The following is a 16,833-nucleotide window of genomic DNA, read 5'->3' as shown; positions in this document are numbered from 1 at the left end:
TCCGGGAGAGCGGGAAGGCAGCGCTGCCTTTTCCGCTCTCCCGGGAAGGCAGGCAGGGGGGAGCAAAGACTTTTGCCCCCCGCCAGCCTTCAGAAGAGGTTGGGGGACAGACTGTCCCCGGACCTGGTCTGAAGGCGGTTTCCATAGGAATGCATTAATTGATTTTTAATGCATTCCTATGGGAAACCGTGCTTCGCAAGACGAAAAACTCGCAAGACGAAAAGACTTGTGGAACGAATTAATTTCGTCTTGCGAGGCACCACTGTATTTCAGTTAGACGAGGTCTGCCCACTTGACTGCTCCTTGTCACTTTTGGCTTATAACATCTGGCGCACCATGGTTGGAGGCAGCAAAGCTTCTGAATACCAGCTGTTGGGAACTGCAGGTGGGTGGAGTGCTGCTGTGCTCTTGTCCTGCTTGCAGGCTTCCCACAGGCGCCTGTTTTGCCACTGTGAGAACAGGATGTTGGACCAGATGGCCATTGGCCTGATCCATCAGACTCTTCTCATATTCTGCACTACTGTCAACAGTGGTCTTCATCCTTGGAACAGTTAATGAAAACTTTTCCCACAGAAGCCTCTGGATGTCTAAGAAACTTGTCACTGGCAGGACTTTGCTTTGGAATATTAATGTATCTTGTCATCTCCTGAACATTTATTCTCTATGACAAAGGGGATAAGAAACTCAGTCTTGGCAGTTGCCTTCTCCCAGGTGCTCTCTTACTTTAGCAAATTGTGTTAAGGAGGAGAAACTGCCAATAATTGTTTGTGATGAATCTTAGAAATAGAGAAGGCAACTGTAGAGTCTGTTAACTGAGAGGCATTTCAACACATTTGGATACAGATAAAATAAGTACTAAATATTATATCTGCAAATAGTTCCTTGTGAATAATATTTTCTGGCTCTGGATCAGTGAGAACTATATTTTGTCCCTAAATAGTGAAAGGCTGCATAATGCCTCTTCCTTATTCACACACTAAAGAGCCTGTGAGGGTGCAAAGCTCATTGTTTGGTTTATCTAGCTGCCTAGCAGGAATAAAGTGGTGATCACTGAAAGCTGTACAAGAAGCGCTCAGGGAAGGACCATTAGGAAAGATTCAGATGAGCAAGTTTGTCACTGATGCCAGCATTTTGTGGGACTGAGTGGCATAGCTAAGCCTGATCAAATACTAGGTTGAGTTCCTGAGTTGGAGTTGTGGAGAGATGTTGATTCCAAAGACGATGCCCTAAAGGCATCCCATTAAGACAAGCTTAATCCTGGTGTGCAGCATGGATAAGGACTTCATTATAGCCCTTCCGTGCAAATGCTGCACATTCATAACTGTACATGCTGTTGGCCTTTTGAATGTATCTCTGGCCCGGGACTAGTGAGTTCCCTCATAGCTTTGTGAGTGCTTGGTAGAGAGTAACTATTTTCTGTTGCCTTCTCCTTTGCAGTGCTGTTCCCCCGCCACACCAGTGCTGCTGCCAGGGACAACACCATCAATTTGATTCACACATTCCGGGACTACCTGCACTATCACATCAAATGCTCCAAGGTACAGGAAGAGTGTTATTATAGAATCTTTTTTTCTGAAGAAGCTATGCAAAACTTCTCTTTCATATGCCTAAAATGATTCCTGACTTTCATCTTCTCCATTCTGGCATGTAGATCCTTTAGAGTGCTTAGATGAAATTTGAAATTCAAAGTACTAAGATAGATCTGCTTAGCTGCCTTTTGTATTTTGACCTATGTGCAGGCTTACATTCACACGCGCATGAGAGCAAAAACATCAGATTTCCTCAAAGTGCTGAATCGTGCCCGGCCAGATGCAGAAAAGAAGGAAATGAAAACAATCACGTGAGTATCAGAGGAACAGTTTCTTCCTTCTGCTTGTGTCTTTCTTGTTTTATTGTTGGTATAGCTCACACCTGAGGAGGAACAAAAGACTACCTTGTATTGCTGTTTAAATAATGGCAATACACAGATTGATTTGATAGTACTTTGTGTAATATCCTGGCTTGTTGAGAAGTCCCTATAGTTTCCTGCTTTGAGTAATAGCAAGTCTTTAACTGCAGCTTCTTGAACTTTTTTTCACCCATCATGCAAAGGGGCTGTGTGCAAGTGCAGAAAGCTCATCATATTTTGGCTATTAAGCAGAGATGTGATCAGATATAATCAATGTCTCAAAAGTTGAGGCCTGACAATAAGGATTAATTAATCCAGCCATATTATCTGATAAAGTTTTCTGCAAATCCTTGTGAGCAGTTCCATGCAAACGGCAAGGCATTGCCCTAATTCACACCATGCAGCAGACAGGAATGGGATGGAGGCAAACTAAAAAAATTAGTTTCAAAACTCGGCTCTATATAGTGGAGAAAAAAGTGGCCATGATGCTAAGGGGAATCAGTGGCTAATGTTGAATGAGAAGGATGAGGAATGTTAGAAGCAAACTCATTATCATCACTTGCTTGGAATGCAACCACTTTGGCAAGTACATTAGCAAGAGATAGATCCCAGCTGCCACTGATTGGTTCAGTCGGAAGGTTAGCTACTGCATCCTTGGGCTCAAAAATAGAATTGTAGGTTAGAAGCTGCATCTGTAATTTGTTTTTGTTCTTAATATTCTCTCTCCTTGGTTTGCTGTAACCAGGCATGAAGAACTGTGTGGTTAACATGAGGAACTGAAATCAGCAATTCAGCTTTGCAGTGCTGATTCTATGGAGCCAGTGATTTTTATTTTTTTAACTTTCAACACTTTGAAGGGCTTTCAGTTCAGGGTAGTTAGTACTTCTCTAGTATAAACCTGAGATGAGTTTTGTACACTACAGGACTAAAGAGCTGCATAGGGCAAGTCAGAATATCACTGGTATTTAATGAGTGGGGTGCTTTCTTTTCCCTGGACAAGAGAATGGAAACTAATCCACTGTATACTGCTATTTTATTGACAGGGTGGGGTGAGATAAGCAAGCAAGATAAGATGGGAATAAACTTGCTGGTCACACTGGTTGTGGAGGGTATATATATTGCTCTTAAGAGCTCTTCTAGCATAGCATACCTGATCTATTTGGAGGGGAAAACGTATGAATTGATGTCGATGCCCCTGGCACTTCAGGGATCAGATTACAAATTCATTCCTTGTTGGTGCTTATATTCTACTTTTCTAAGACCCTCTTTGCCAAGTCTTTTATTGGTGATTCCTTTTACCAAGCAATGACATCCAGGGGGGCCAGCGGTGTAGTTGTGAATGAAATGGGAGATTATAGATAGGACTAGTGAAGAAGCTGACAGGTTAGCTCAGCACTTTTTTCAGCTTGTGAGACAAGGGAGGCAAGCAAGTTTGTGAGAAGATTGAATGACTGTGATGGGCCATATAGCAGGATGCTGCTAACCGTGCAGGATGTTTCTTCTCTGACCTGGGGCAAATTGCTAATCTTACAGCCAGTTTTCAGTCTGATTTTCTTACTGTGCTGAGGCACCATAGTGTGGGGGTTTGGCAGAGCTGGTAAAATTAAGATAATAAGCTTGAATTTAGGCCTCCTGGGGGGGGTGGATTAAACCAAACAGGCTCCTGCGGTCAACCCCAAAGGCTAGAATAATGCACAGCTGTGATTAAGAATGTTAAAGGATGACTCATGCCGTACCCGGAATCAGAGCACATAACATCTCTTTAAAGAGGTATCTGATTTCCTTCTTAGTAGCTCCGGTTCTGTGTTGCACAGCCTTTGGCTTTTGTATGAATTTTTTTTTATCTTTAAAGGAGCAGGGATAGATGCTTTCTGTGCTGATGGGAGGTTGTGACCCCTTAGGAACAAACTGGTGCTTGCAGCTGTTCAACATCTCCTTTCTTTACTTTCTGTGCTTCATCTATCTTACTGCATGATATACCACCTGGCTATTTCATTTAAATATATATATATTTCTCACTTTATAAATATTAAGGTAAAGGTAAAGGGACCCCTGACCAATAGGTCCAGTCGTGACCGACTCTGGGGTTGCGGCGCTCATCTCGCTTTATTGGCTGAAGGAGCCGGCGTACAGCTTCCGGGTCATGTGGCCAGCATGACTAAGCTGCTTCTAGTGAACCAGAGCAGCGCACGGAAACGCCGTTTACCTTCCCGCCGGAGCGGTACCTATTTATCTACTTGCACTTTGACGTGCTTTCGAGCTGCTAGGTTGGCAGGAGCAGGAACCGAGCAATGGGAGCTCACCCCCTGGCAGGGATTCGAACCGCCAACCTTCTGATCAGCAAGTCCTAGGCTCTGTGGTTTAACCCACAGCGCCACCTGCATCCTTTATAAATATTATGACAGCAATAAATTTACACATCCAATTTAAAGCACTGAATATTAATATCAACCCCCCCTGCGGATACATATTTTATATCTATTGCCACTGCATTTCCAGTTCAGATCTATTTTACTCTTCATCCATTACATTCTATTTAGTTTATTTTCACTGCACGTTGTTGTGTCAATCCTGCTAATGATTTAAGCTGTTTACAAAAAATTTTCAAATAGTCTTTATTAAATTGTTTCTCTTCTTGATTTCTTAATCTTCTGGTAAGTTTCACCATTTCTTCATACTCCAGCAATTTTTGTTGTCAATCTTCTTTCTTTGGGACTGTTTCTTCTTTCCACTCACCTGGCTATTTCACTTCCGTAGCCCTGTTAGCATCTGACAAAAGTCCTGAGAGGCTTTCTTCACAAATCAACAAATTTAAATATTCAACTTAAACAGCTGCGGGTAGGGCATGGAGTGTAACCCCTGATTTCCAGGTCTGCCCTTTGACTTTTTCTGAGTTCACTCCATACTCTGCAGCAGGGATAGGGATCCTCTGGGCCTTGACCCTAGTCCAGACCTCCAGGTTTCCCAATCTAGCTCCCCACCCCTGCAGCTCTGTTGCTCTGCATAGGTCAGCTGAGGAGTGAAAAGGCCCCAATGTTCATCCCTAATGCGGCCCACTGAGTGAGGTGCTTGAAAGGAGAGAGAAGACAGTCTTTGAGTGTTTGGAGGTATAGTTGGTTGTGTGCTAAGGGTGTATGATTATTGTGTGTCTGCGCAGAAGCAAGAACCTGATAGTTTCCCAGTTGCTGCTTTGGTGGATGTTAAACAGACAAACAATGAAACAGCATGTGTGGTATCAGCTTCTGAATCCAAGACCAATTCTGTGTAGTAGGAGGAGATCCTTTCAGTGCATTCTTTGTAGCCCCCTTTCCCTTGATCTGTGAGTTTATAGAGTTTAGCAAGCGCTGGATTTTTTTCTGGATAATGTGGTATACCCAGGTATCTGCAAGCAGGAAAAACTCAGTTGTGGTGAATTCATCCACAAAATCAGTCTTGCATTCTTCATTCTGAAGCTTGGGATTAGAATTGTTGTTATTAGTGGTGCAGGACAATGAGCAATGAGACACCTGGGTCACTTGTATGGGAAAAGTAGTAGGTATCTATGCTATGAAGTCAGGAAGGAGTGTAATGATGTAGTGACAATGTACTGGAGTCAACCTGATCTTTGCCCTCTGATTTTCTGCCAGGGGGAAGACCTTTTCATCCCGTTAACTCCTGAGGCGAGGTGAAGTGAGACAACTGTGGCAGAAGGCTGGAGCACTTGCTACCTGATAATCGTAGCTTTTTAACATTGCACCTCTCTGGGCTCTTAAGGAAATAAATCCAATCGGGTTATGTTTTCTACACAAGTTTGGGAATTGATCTGCGGAATCGAGCTGTGCTTGCAAGGACTTAATAGTTCAAACAGAAAAACAAACCTTAATTCCATTTTGATCAACCTTTCTTTCTTTCTTTCTTTATTTTCCCCCCCTCCCCTTTTTCAAGCTGTTTTGCTTTGCAATATGTTTACCGGTAATGAGTTGCAGTATTTCTTATGAGAATAATGCAATATTAACTTGTTTTTCTTCTGAGTATTTTGAGTTCACAACTCCTGTATCTGAAGAAATATTGTTGGGGTTCATTAATAAAGGAGATCTTTCTATCTTACCAATCATGGTTTGTGAGTATTCATTTGTAGATGTGCATTATTAATTTATTCTTGTACAAATTCAGAAAAGGCATATGGGAAAGGCTATAAATAAGATGCCCAGACTTTTCAGCAGCTTCTGGCTAATGTGTGACAGGCACACTTGAAAAGAAAATTTTATAGTTTGAAAGGAAGGGGGAAATGACCCTGGCAGATTAAGAGTAGCAGTGTTTTCTTTTGAATTTTAATTTCTCCTCTTCCTAGGATCAGGATAATTTCTGGGCATGGGAAGGGTCAAGTCTGCTGATTTCACTCCCCATTCTTTTAGCAAATACGGGTCTGTCAATACTCCTAATGGAGAACTCTGCTGATAGACCACTAGGGCTGTATTCTCATGAGAGGTGATGTGTGTGAAATGTGATTTGAGGACTCTAGTAGGTCATGTAGCAAGCCTGTGTTGCCAAGGTTTAAGTAGTTAAAATCAGCAATAAATAATATGAGAAAGTCTACCATAGTGTTTGACAGTTCTGATGGCATAGACCCTCACTGCTGGTACTTCTGATGCGGTGGGGAAGCAACAGTCCTCTGAAAAGAAGTATAAAATACCTTCTGCTTTCAGCTTTTCAGGAATTAGTAAATGTGCACTTGCCTGTTCTCCATTGCTGCCATATGGGGCTCTAGCCTAGTAGATGAGGGACAGCAGCACTTGTTCACTCGAATGCTAATGTGGTTTATGCAGGGTCCAACCTCTGTATTCCAGGTTGTCTTTTAATATAGATTTTGACTAATCACAGTAAGCTGTGCAAGCAAATGTCATGACAGGATGTCCAGAGTTGCTAAACATTGTTTCTTTTATTCAGCAGTAAAAGGAACTTGATACAGGGATTAGCAAACATCACACTGGACAAGCCTACTGAATCACTTCCTCCGATCTCTGAGTCACCACTCGCCCATCCACAATTTCTTGTGTGGTGACCACCACCTTCTTAATGGTCTGTCTCCTGGTGTCTGCAAAAGAGGAATAAAAAGTAACTGGTTAGAGTGCGAAGCCTAGGATGGACTCGGGAGACTAGATCAGAGATCAAAAACTTGCTTTTTTAAAAAAGGAAAAAGCCTGAAGACTGCCTTTTGACGCTGCTAAATGCAACCTCCACCTTGAGGACACCTGTGCAGCTTTCAATTGAGACTGCAACTGCTGCTTGTCAATGAGAAACAGGGCTGGTTCCTAGGGTACACACTGGTAAATATGAGTTCAAGCTTTGTATGTGTGCATTACATCCTCCGATGCATAAAACTGACTTCCTGAAGATACTTGGGTACAGCCAACTGGCTTGATACAGCACTGTGCTTGGAGCCCCTGTGCATGTTGAACAATTTACTCAGTTTAGAGTTTTTCACACCAAGCCACAGCCAAAAGAGTCCTGTTGGTAGAAAAGCAAACAACAAAGCCTGGGAGAGTGTTTGAACTGTGAGGCCAGGAGAACAACAAGCAGGTTTCAGGCAGACACAGACATGCAGAAGCAGGCAGCACTGTTCTAAGTAATGTCTACTGCTACATCATAGAGGAGAACTTACCTGCTTTGCCTGAGTTCTGCAACTCCCCTCTGAAAATACAAAACATGGCAGCAGTTCGTTTGCTTCATCCTAGGACAATTTGCTTACCGTGAGGACTTCCTGCTACAAATTTGCTTACACACCTGTGCCACTGAACGCATTGCATTAGCTTCTACAGCCACATTTCCCATCTGCTGCCTTGTTTCCTCCAAAGTCAGTGCGGTTACTCAAGGGACTGAAATGATAGCAACCTTTCTATCACTCGTAGCTTGACAAAATGAGGCTGCCAGCATCAGATGCCATGAGGGCTTCTGCAGCTTTAGTAATGGTTTTAGAGACAAAATTTCACTAGTAGACACCTTGTCACATCACACGGCTACAATGATAAGAGAAACAGCACCAGTGGGTTTTCCCCTTTATGCTGTTCCGAAAGATGCAAGTGCCTTCCCATTCTATACCTTAAAACCACCTGTCTTAGCTAATGGTCTTCCTCATTCATGAAAAAGCAGAAACTGAGTTGGCTCCTCTGTCCCACAAGGCAGTCAGCTCAGAGACAGCTAAGTCATGAACTGGTTGCAGCTCTAGCTATAGAAATGAAGGTGGCCTAATTAGGATGTAGATTTACTTAATCTTTTACTACCCTGATCTAGGGAAGAACAGCAAAGCACAAATGATTAATAATCCTATCCTCCTTTCTTTATAATCTTGTAACTTGATGCTATGCCCAATATGAAGGTAGCTCCTGGTATATTTTTATTAGGAAGCAAGTATTTTCAGATGCATGCAGTGCTAGAAAAATTATGTCCTATGGATAGATACATCACACAGAATTTTGACTGGATGGAGTGGCTGGAAAACTAGCAGATGTAGATTTCTGAAAACATGCCCCCCTACCAATGTCATATTGTGAATCAAATTTGGTAGCATGGATCATACAGGAAAAACCAACCAGGGAGCCAGGAATGGCTGCAGCTTCCTGTCAAATGTAGGTTGGGGAAGGGAAAGCGAGCCTGGTGGAAGAACTCCAGGGACATTCAACAGGCATATGACGAAGTACAAGGAAGGAAGTCAGGGGCATAACCCTTTGTTACCTGTCTGTTGCCCCCTCAATCAAGCTACGGTAGTGTTCAATCTCATTCTCTAGCTTGGTCTTGAGGTCTAGCAGGGCTTCATAGTCTCGGGCCTGCCTCTCCAAGTCAGCGCGGCAGGCTGCCAGCTCATCTTGCAGCTTGGCAATGATATGGTTGAGATTGGTCATTTCATTTTGATAGTGCTCTCCTGTGTTCTTCAAGGTATTCTCCAGCGTGTCTATCTGCATCACAAAATGGTTTGGGCTTATGCAGTGAACAAAATTTGATACCCTAACTTTTATACAGAATTAGGCATATAGCAACAACAAAAATGAGTGAATATTGGCCAGGACTCCACAAATTCTGTAAGAGCAGCTCTCTTACTTTAATGAGTTTTAGATTTGTTCTTTCAACAGTAGTACCCTCATGTGTGTTGACTCACAAAAAACAGCTTCTGAAGCTGAGCAGAGCTTTAAGCATAGGTTGCTTTATTCATAGAGAAAGAAATCAACTATTCAGGTAGGGGAGTCGATATGTTCCATGGGGCGAACTAAAGTCTCTGGGGTGAATTTAAGTCTCTCTTGGGATTCCACCCAGTGCTTGTGCAGCTTTCAGCCATTGCCACACCTTTAAAGTTTAAATTATATTAAAATAGACATCCGTGCCAAAACAAATGACATTTAATAGGCCCAGTCAGTAATATTTATGCAGCTTGGGGAGGTAGAACTGGTGCTGCTTGTGAAGCAGATGTAAGAAAAGCTGCATCCTTCATTCACCCACAGCTGGAGCAAGGAGCAAAAGTGTGTATCCTTTCTTACAGTAGCATCTGTCACTCCTGGAGCCCAGCAACCACAGGTGTGAGAAGCCTGGGCTGACTCAATTTGCATAGGGTGCAGTGGCTGTCCTAGAAAATGGATACAGAGGACAGAACTGTGTGCAGTGCATCACTGGTCCAGCACCCCTTAGCTAGCCGGCTGACCTCTGATGTGAAGGACCATGAGCCATTGCTAGTGTTGAAGTCAGGTCAGCTTCTATACATAGAATGGGGGTGAGCGGAGTCATCACAACATCTCTCTTTAGCAGCAGTAGATCTCAAGCCAGCTCTGGGTGCTTGATAAGGCATTAGTCAAAGCAATCTTTCTCACTTCACTCTTCACTCCAAGTTGATTGGTCATAATAAAGGTCTTTTGCTTTGGAGGTCAGTTCCTTTAATTCTAAGTTCAACCCTTAGCTGTGCATTCTGATGCAACAGACCTCTTATTTGATGGATTTCATCTCTGAGGAAAAACTATCTAGAGTCACTGGGGGTGTATTGGTTACAAGTGCTGAATTAAGACCCTGGGTGGCCTTGGGCCAGTTCCCAACTCTCAACCTAACCTACCCCACTGGGTTGTTGTGAGAATAAAATGGGGAGGTGGGGACAGCCATGGATGCCAGCTTGAGCTCTTTGCAAGGAAGTTGGGATAGAATTGTAATAATAAATGAGTAATTTTGATTGGCAGATGATTGACAAAGAGCACAACAGGAGACGACACTCCTGCTATAAAATAAGTAGTGGTACTTCTTCACTGCCTGTTGCATGCTTATAATTTTCAGGACGAAGTTATTCACTGCTCAGGAGAGCCTCTTATGACCTATACTGGGAATTGGGAAGGAAAGAGGGCACCCCTCTTCTTACCGTTTTCTGCAGAGTCTGGCGTTCAATCTCTATTCCCTGGAGCTGCCGACGAAGCTCTGTCAACTCGCTTTTGGCTTCTTCCAGCGCCTGGGCATGCACATCTGCTTCTTGAGACATGGAGTCAAACTGCAAGGGTGAACAGTAATGGCAAAGGGAAGTTAGTGTGGGGCAGAGAGCCATGCTCCCTCCTAGGGATGAAGCAATCTTGTTGGTTTCCCACAGTTTTCCGATTTTCCAATCATCAGTTCTCCACATTTCCATGTCATTTTGTGATTATTGTTTTTTAAAGGTCCCCACGAAAAAATGCATCAGCATTTTACTGAGTTACTCCTTATACACACGTTTGTAGGCAAGTTCACCTAATATACTCATTTTTGCAAAGCAGCCTCCCCAAATACAATGATTTTCGGTACGTTCTTTCCACTGCTACCTGCCATTGAATGCATACTTTACCTTAGTACAGTGGAACCTTGGTTGTCAAACATAATCCATTCTGGAAGACCGTTCAACTTCTGAAATGTTTGACAACCGAGGTTCAATGGGCGATCGGCAAATTCCATTGGGAAAATGTAGAAATGCGCCTCGGAAGCCATTCGACTTCTGAGGCACGTTCGAAAACAAGCATTCGCTTCCAGGTTTTCGGCGTTCGGGTTCCGAATTGTTTGGCTTCCTAGACGCTCGAAAACCGAGGTTCCACTGTATATGCATTCCTGCTTGGCTGGAGAATGGCACTGCAAAATTCAGAGAAGCATGAATTCTGAACAGTGGCTGGGTTTCAAGTTTGCGTATTGTTTTGGGGGGAAAGTGAATTAGGTAGATTTGCCTTTAAATGTGAACTCAACCCATTTCTTGTCCCGTCCCTGCTCTTCCCCTTCCCTAGCGCCCTCCTCACCTTGGTTTTATACAAGTCCTCAGCCTCGGAACGGCTCTGCTCAGCCATTTTCTCATACTGGTTGCGGATCTCAGCGATGGTCTCGCTCAGGTCATGTTTCTGTGGATTATCCACCTGCACCGTTATGTCAGATTTGGCGATCAGAGCATTGAGAGCCTCTACTTCCTGCAGACCATGCAGAAAGGGAAAAAGCCTGTTAGGGGGCAGAGGTCAATATGGCCTTTGGGGGGAAGCATTTGTCTCCACAGAGAAGCCTGAAGTATATGTACACTTTCCTATTGTTTACTACTGTCTCATCTCCCTTCTATTTTAAGAGTTTAAATCGTAAGTACTTCACTGCCAAATGTCCCCACACATTTTTCTCAGAACATGATTCCATGGGATCTAGAGATCTTACTTATTATTCTTACTTTTATTATGTATTACATGCTTTTTATATTGGAATTTTAAATTGTGAAAAGCCCTGAGATTGATGCATAAAGGGTGGTCTACTACTACTACTACTACTAATAATAATAATAATACTATTAATAATAATAACTGTCTGCAGCATGAGATATTTCTCGGCTGTATCTGTTGTAACAATGGATGCTAGTCTGGACTTTTTACATGGTTTATTACTGCAGATCATGGCACATCAGTTGCAGCTGTCATAGCTTTAATATAAAATATACCCCTCAACAAACTATGCACAACTCTGGTACCAGCTCCTACCTTAGACATGACCTAATAGGGGTAACAGACAGTTTTACTGTAAAGATCAGCATACTGATCTCTAGTTTCCAGAAAAGTTTAATCATCACTCTCCCATAAGAAGGAACTGGATTTCACATGGGCAACAAAATCTTCTTATGACCAAATCAGGTGTACTCACTCTCCATGTTTAGGTAGGGCCTTTATTTTACCCTCATAATTAAGGTGTGTATGAACCGTAGGGCTTGTTGCCTTCATAGTTGTAGCCTGAAGCAGCATCTTTCATTCCGTGTAAGCTTTCTTTATTCCTCTGGTGTGTGTGTGAATGTCATTATTGGCTATAAATTATTATTATTATTAGGATAAGGGCAAGCATGTATTTACTATGGACACACATACTGACTACATGGGAAATATTCCAATCCTCTCAGAGCTGTGTGTTGAATACCTGGGGATGGACACACGGGTGGGTTCAGACGCAGCCCTCGCCATACTGTTACCTCATGGTGGCTTTTGCGCAAGTGAGCCAGCTCCTCTCTGAGGGACTCTAGTTCCCCTTCCAACTTCAAGCGGGAATAGTTGGTGTCATCGATCATTTTGCGCAACCCATGTGTGTCCTTTTGCACGCTGTCACACATAGCCTGCTCTGCATCCAGTCTGGAAGAAGGGAAGGAGGAAACAAGAAACAAATGAACAAACAAGTTGCAAGGCTGAAACCAAGTGCAAGTAATGGAACAGACTTTCACTTAACCTTTTTGACCCTGGTGTAAATCATGCTCAGGTATTTTCCCAGACCACCTCCACATTTGGGGGTGAGGGTTAACTTTATTTAAATATTGATATTAGTATTTTAATATTTTAATCTATTTTCATGGCCATTGGGATATAGCTGGTACTCTGTTGTCTCCCTGGTACTCTGTTGTCTCTTCTGGCTCTGGTTGAGTATAGGATTAGACACATGTCTCACTCAAAAATTTAGCAGCTTTTCAAACCTTTCCTGACTGCCACTTTCCTAGATGATAGATAGATAGATAGATAGATAGATAGATAGATGATAGATAGATAGATAGATAGATAGATAGATAGATGATAGATAGATAGATAGATAGATAGATAGATAGATAGATGATAGATAAAGAAGGCTCACAGGTTCACATAGTCATATGGCTTATATGTGTATGTTTTAAAGCAAATGTTAAATTTCTATCCCATCATTCAGCTATGAAATCTAAAAGCAGTTCATGTGATAAAAGCAAGCTACAAAGAATAAAACCACCAATCAATCAATATAAAACTGACAAGGAACAAGAACCCAACAAAGACCACTCCCCTCCTATTGAGTCAGACCACTGGTCCATTTAGCGACACTGGCTGTCCTGGTGTTTTAAGCAGGAGACATTCCTAGCCCCTCCCTGGAGATGCCAGGGAGTGAACCTGGGACATGGTGGCTCCAAGCCACATATAATCAAATTTACAGAATTTATCGTGAGGTGCAGCATAGCTGAAGAAAGAGATGAGTAAATAAGGTGCAGGAAGGATGTCAGGGTTGGAGGTCATGAATAGAGGTCCCAAGGAACAGACAATTAGCCATGTATACAACAGAGATTCTATCCTCATGACCCAGGTATCTCTTACAGGCAATGCAATCATAAGGACAAGAAACATTAACAATTTGTAGTTGTGTGTCAAATACCAATTTCAGTGTAGAACCTCAAGAACTGCACTAGCAAAATTACTCCACAAAAAGTAACATACGCTAAAAGTGTGATAGCCAGTTAACACTGAAGAGTGTTAAATTAATTGATTAGAAAGTGAGAATGTTTCACTTTGAACCTGTGAGAAAGCAACATTTTCAAGGGATCCCAATTTTTATTTTTGAATCTTCTTTGGCATATGGAATTCAACACGCAAACACCCCAAAGAGACTTCATTGTGATTTCTCCTCACATTTAGGTGTCTGGAATAGAATTATACACTCTTTCCCCATGCCTGCTTTTATGGTACAGTTTTTGTAAAGGTTTGTAAACAAAACAACTTACTTATGCTTGAAGTCATCAGCTGCCAACCTGGCATTATCAATTTGCAGAAGCAGCTTAACATTGTCCAAATTGAGGTCTTCCACCTGACATGGGAAGGAGCAGTTGTATATCAGTAATGCATGTACAACACAATCCTATGCAAAAATCCCATCGTTTTCAAATAGGTTTGCATCAATCCCATATTCTCGGCTCCTGTTGAAAATCAGCTGCACCTAGAGGGTTGCAGTCTGGATAATCAAATGTATTTGCAAAGCAAATGAACCTATTTGTTTTCATGTGCATGGCAGACATGTTCTTTGAACCATTGCATTTGGTTATACAAAATAAAATCTAGGAACCGATGGCTGCAATGTTTGCTCTGTGCTATCCAGAGTAGGCCATTTATGAGACTCCATTGTGTTGATGTGTAACTTGTTGGTAATGAAAATCTGAATGACTGAATCTTCAATTCAGTGTTCCTGTTCTGTCATAAACCACTACATCAATAAGATGTGTTGTTTTTTCTCTACAGGCTGGGTGTATCCTAGCTGCATCATGTTCCCTGTCAAACATTGTGTTCCAGGAGAGCCCTTCCTCCTTTCTCTTTTAAACTGATGTGAACCACTTTGGGAATCAATGTCTGAACAGTGGGATAAGAACATAACTCAACACACAAACTACCCCTCCTTTTGAGCCACTCTAGTGCATTATGGATGGACTAGCCCTTGCAAACCACCTATAAAAAGCTGATGAGCTGCTAGCCAATGCTCAGCTCTGGGAAATTTCCTATGAATGAATCTACCTGGTTAGATGCTGCACATCTCAGCACCTTTCAACCCTGGTGTTACAAGAACATGCTGAAAACCAGTTGGGCAGAAATGTAGATTCCACTAGGTGGTCAAACAGGTAATCCAAGGATATTAGCCTGAAAAGAAAGCTACACCTACCAAACCAAGAGCTTGGATTTCCAGCTACACTCAGCTTTTTAAATATGAGCTTACAACAGGGAAACAATTGGAGTTGTATGCCTCACTATGAAACCAGTACGTTACAGCTGTGCTTTCTTTTTTGGGGGGGTGGGGGGAGGCAGGTGTTAGAAAGGGGAGGACGAGGTGATTTTTTCCAAGGAAGTTATTACATCCCCACATTTTGGGAGTGTCTGGACCCTCCTTTGTTTGGACATGCAAGCATCCCGTACAAGGAAGAAAAGAAAGTCTATCAAGAAGGGGTTTTATTTCCATACAACTCTTATAGAAAGGGAGTGAGGGAATAAGCTTGTATTTTTAACCAGACTGTTACCAAATTGTCAAGCGAAAACAGGATCAAAAAGTTATAGGGGTGTGGAGAGGGTGCTTGGTTGTTTCTGGAAAAGCTGGGGAAACATTTAGACTGCACACGCACATACACAACACTTTATTCTAGAATCCAAAGTGCATCTCCTCGTGACAGACTCTGGGGTTGCAGCGCTCATCTCACTTTATTGGCCAAGGGAGCCATTGCACAGCTGCTGGGTCATGTGGCCAGCATGATTAAGCCACTTCTGGCGAACCAGAGCAGCACACGGAAATGCTGTTTACCTTCCCGCCGGAGCGGTAGCTATTTATCTACTTGCACTTTGACATGCTTTTAAACTGCTAGGTTGGCAGGAGCAGGGACCCCATCACGGGGATTTGAACTGCGGACCTTCTGATCGGCAAGTCTTAGGCTCTGTGGTTTAACCCACAGCACCACCTGTGTCATATGCTTTTCATTGGTGTTTATATGGATTGTGGTAATACCATGTACATGAAGTGCTCTGTGGCACTTTTAAAACACTGGATATCCATATCGCAAATGGGTTTAGGGCTGAGTCTGGCTCCTTTGCACCAGTTCTCCTCCAGCTCTGCTTTCCACCATTCTCTCTTGCCCAGTTTCTGACCTTTCCACCCATGCCTTTATCTTTTGCACTTGCCAGAATTGCCTGGATTTACCTGCAGTACAAACACTGGGCAGCAAAGCGCTAGCAATCACGCTTTCCAGTGAGTTCCATTGAACATAGTGGGGAAGAAAACGTGCGTGGAAGGAACCGTGGCCTTGGTGTGTGTAGCTGTGTTGGGGTCCTATGAAGTGCTGGAATGATCTGCAGATGACCATCCGTACCTGGAGATGGAGAATCACCTGAAAGGCGCTCTACTATCCTCTCTTGCCAAGCCCACCGCTCGCATCCCTTTCCCACCTGCCAGGTGTTTCACCCCGTCCCTTTCAGCCGCGCCCCTCACCTGCTTGCGCAGCTCGGCCAGGGGCCTTTCGCAGGCTTCCCAGTCTTTCTGGCCGATGGCGCCGGCCTTGCGCGCTCGGATGGCGGCGATCTCCTCCTCCAGAGCTCGGTTGGCCACCTCCAGCCCGCGCACCCGCTGCAGGTAGCCGGCCAGGCGCTCGTTCAAGCCCTGCAGCGCCTGCTGCTGCCGGCCTGGGCCCAGCCAGGCGGGAGCCACATCCGCGCTGGCCCGCGCCGCCGGGAGCGCCGCGTGCAGCCGGGACAGCGAGAACCAGGAGTCGGAACCGCTGGAGCTGCCGCGCACGGAGCCCGCGGAAGAAGCCGGATAGAAGCGCCCCGAGGCCGCGGACAGGGAGCCGCTGCGCGGACGCGAATAGAACGACATCGCGCCACTTGGCGCGCTGGGCGCTCGCACCGGCCCGTTATATCCTCCAGGATGCTCATTTGCATGCCCAGGTAGCGGCCAGCCAATGGGAGAGAGCCTAGCTGCCACATTGGAAGAAGAGAATCCGTTTGCCTAAGCCTCCTTTGTTTGCACGAGGGATTTTTTTTTTGGAGGGAGGGGCTTTCGCACAAACTTTGGGCAGCCTTTCAGGCGCTCGTCTTGGACCGCCGTAATAATCTCAAATAAGAAGGACCAAAGGGGCGGAGCTATGCAAACAAGTGGAACGCACTCGTAGGTGGTCTACAGAACACTGAGCTGGCTTTAGCGGTGTC

The 16,833-nt window shown here is 43.8% G+C and overlaps 2 protein-coding genes across 3 annotated transcripts in view; one reads left to right on the top strand and one right to left on the bottom strand.

Moving 5' to 3' along the window:
• The window catches only part of ARPC2 (actin related protein 2/3 complex subunit 2), a 29,008-nt gene extending 23,034 nt beyond the window's left edge, over nucleotides 1-5,974 (top strand). Inside the window, exons 8-10 of the mRNA XM_081920851.1 lie at nucleotides 1,438-1,538; nucleotides 1,740-1,840; nucleotides 5,515-5,974. Coding sequence (XP_081776977.1) covers nucleotides 1,438-1,538; nucleotides 1,740-1,840; nucleotides 5,515-5,539 — 227 coding nt within the window. The 3' untranslated portion in view covers nucleotides 5,540-5,974. The remainder of the gene's footprint in view (nucleotides 1-1,437; nucleotides 1,539-1,739; nucleotides 1,841-5,514) is intronic.
• Nucleotides 5,975-6,787: 813 nt separating this feature from the next.
• Nucleotides 6,788-16,676, bottom strand: LOC309357246 (keratin, type I cytoskeletal 18-A-like). 2 transcript variants are annotated; one of them, XM_081889363.1, is made up of 8 exons: nucleotides 16,118-16,676; nucleotides 13,881-13,963; nucleotides 12,342-12,498; nucleotides 11,149-11,313; nucleotides 10,257-10,382; nucleotides 8,600-8,820; nucleotides 7,530-7,558; nucleotides 6,788-6,962 (listed from the first exon to the last, which is right to left on the bottom strand). In XM_081889363.1, exons 1-8 carry the CDS (start codon nucleotides 16,499-16,501, stop codon nucleotides 6,865-6,867), a joined length of 1,263 nt encoding a protein of 420 aa, XP_081745489.1. In that variant the 5' UTR covers nucleotides 16,502-16,676; the 3' UTR covers nucleotides 6,788-6,864. The 2 variants fall into 2 exon arrangements, with proteins under 2 accessions (XP_081745489.1, XP_081745490.1); XM_081889364.1 differs by lacking the exon at nucleotides 7,530-7,558 and having other exon boundaries at nucleotides 16,118-16,671.
• Nucleotides 16,677-16,833: the final 157 nt, after the last annotated feature.

The sequence above is a fragment of the Podarcis melisellensis genome, assembly GCF_964234715.1.
Source record: "Podarcis melisellensis genome assembly, chromosome: 1".
Taxonomy (NCBI): domain Eukaryota; kingdom Metazoa; phylum Chordata; class Lepidosauria; order Squamata; family Lacertidae; genus Podarcis; species Podarcis melisellensis.
Note: the sequence above shows the minus strand (reverse complement) of the source record. Positions and strands in the feature narration are given on the sequence as shown.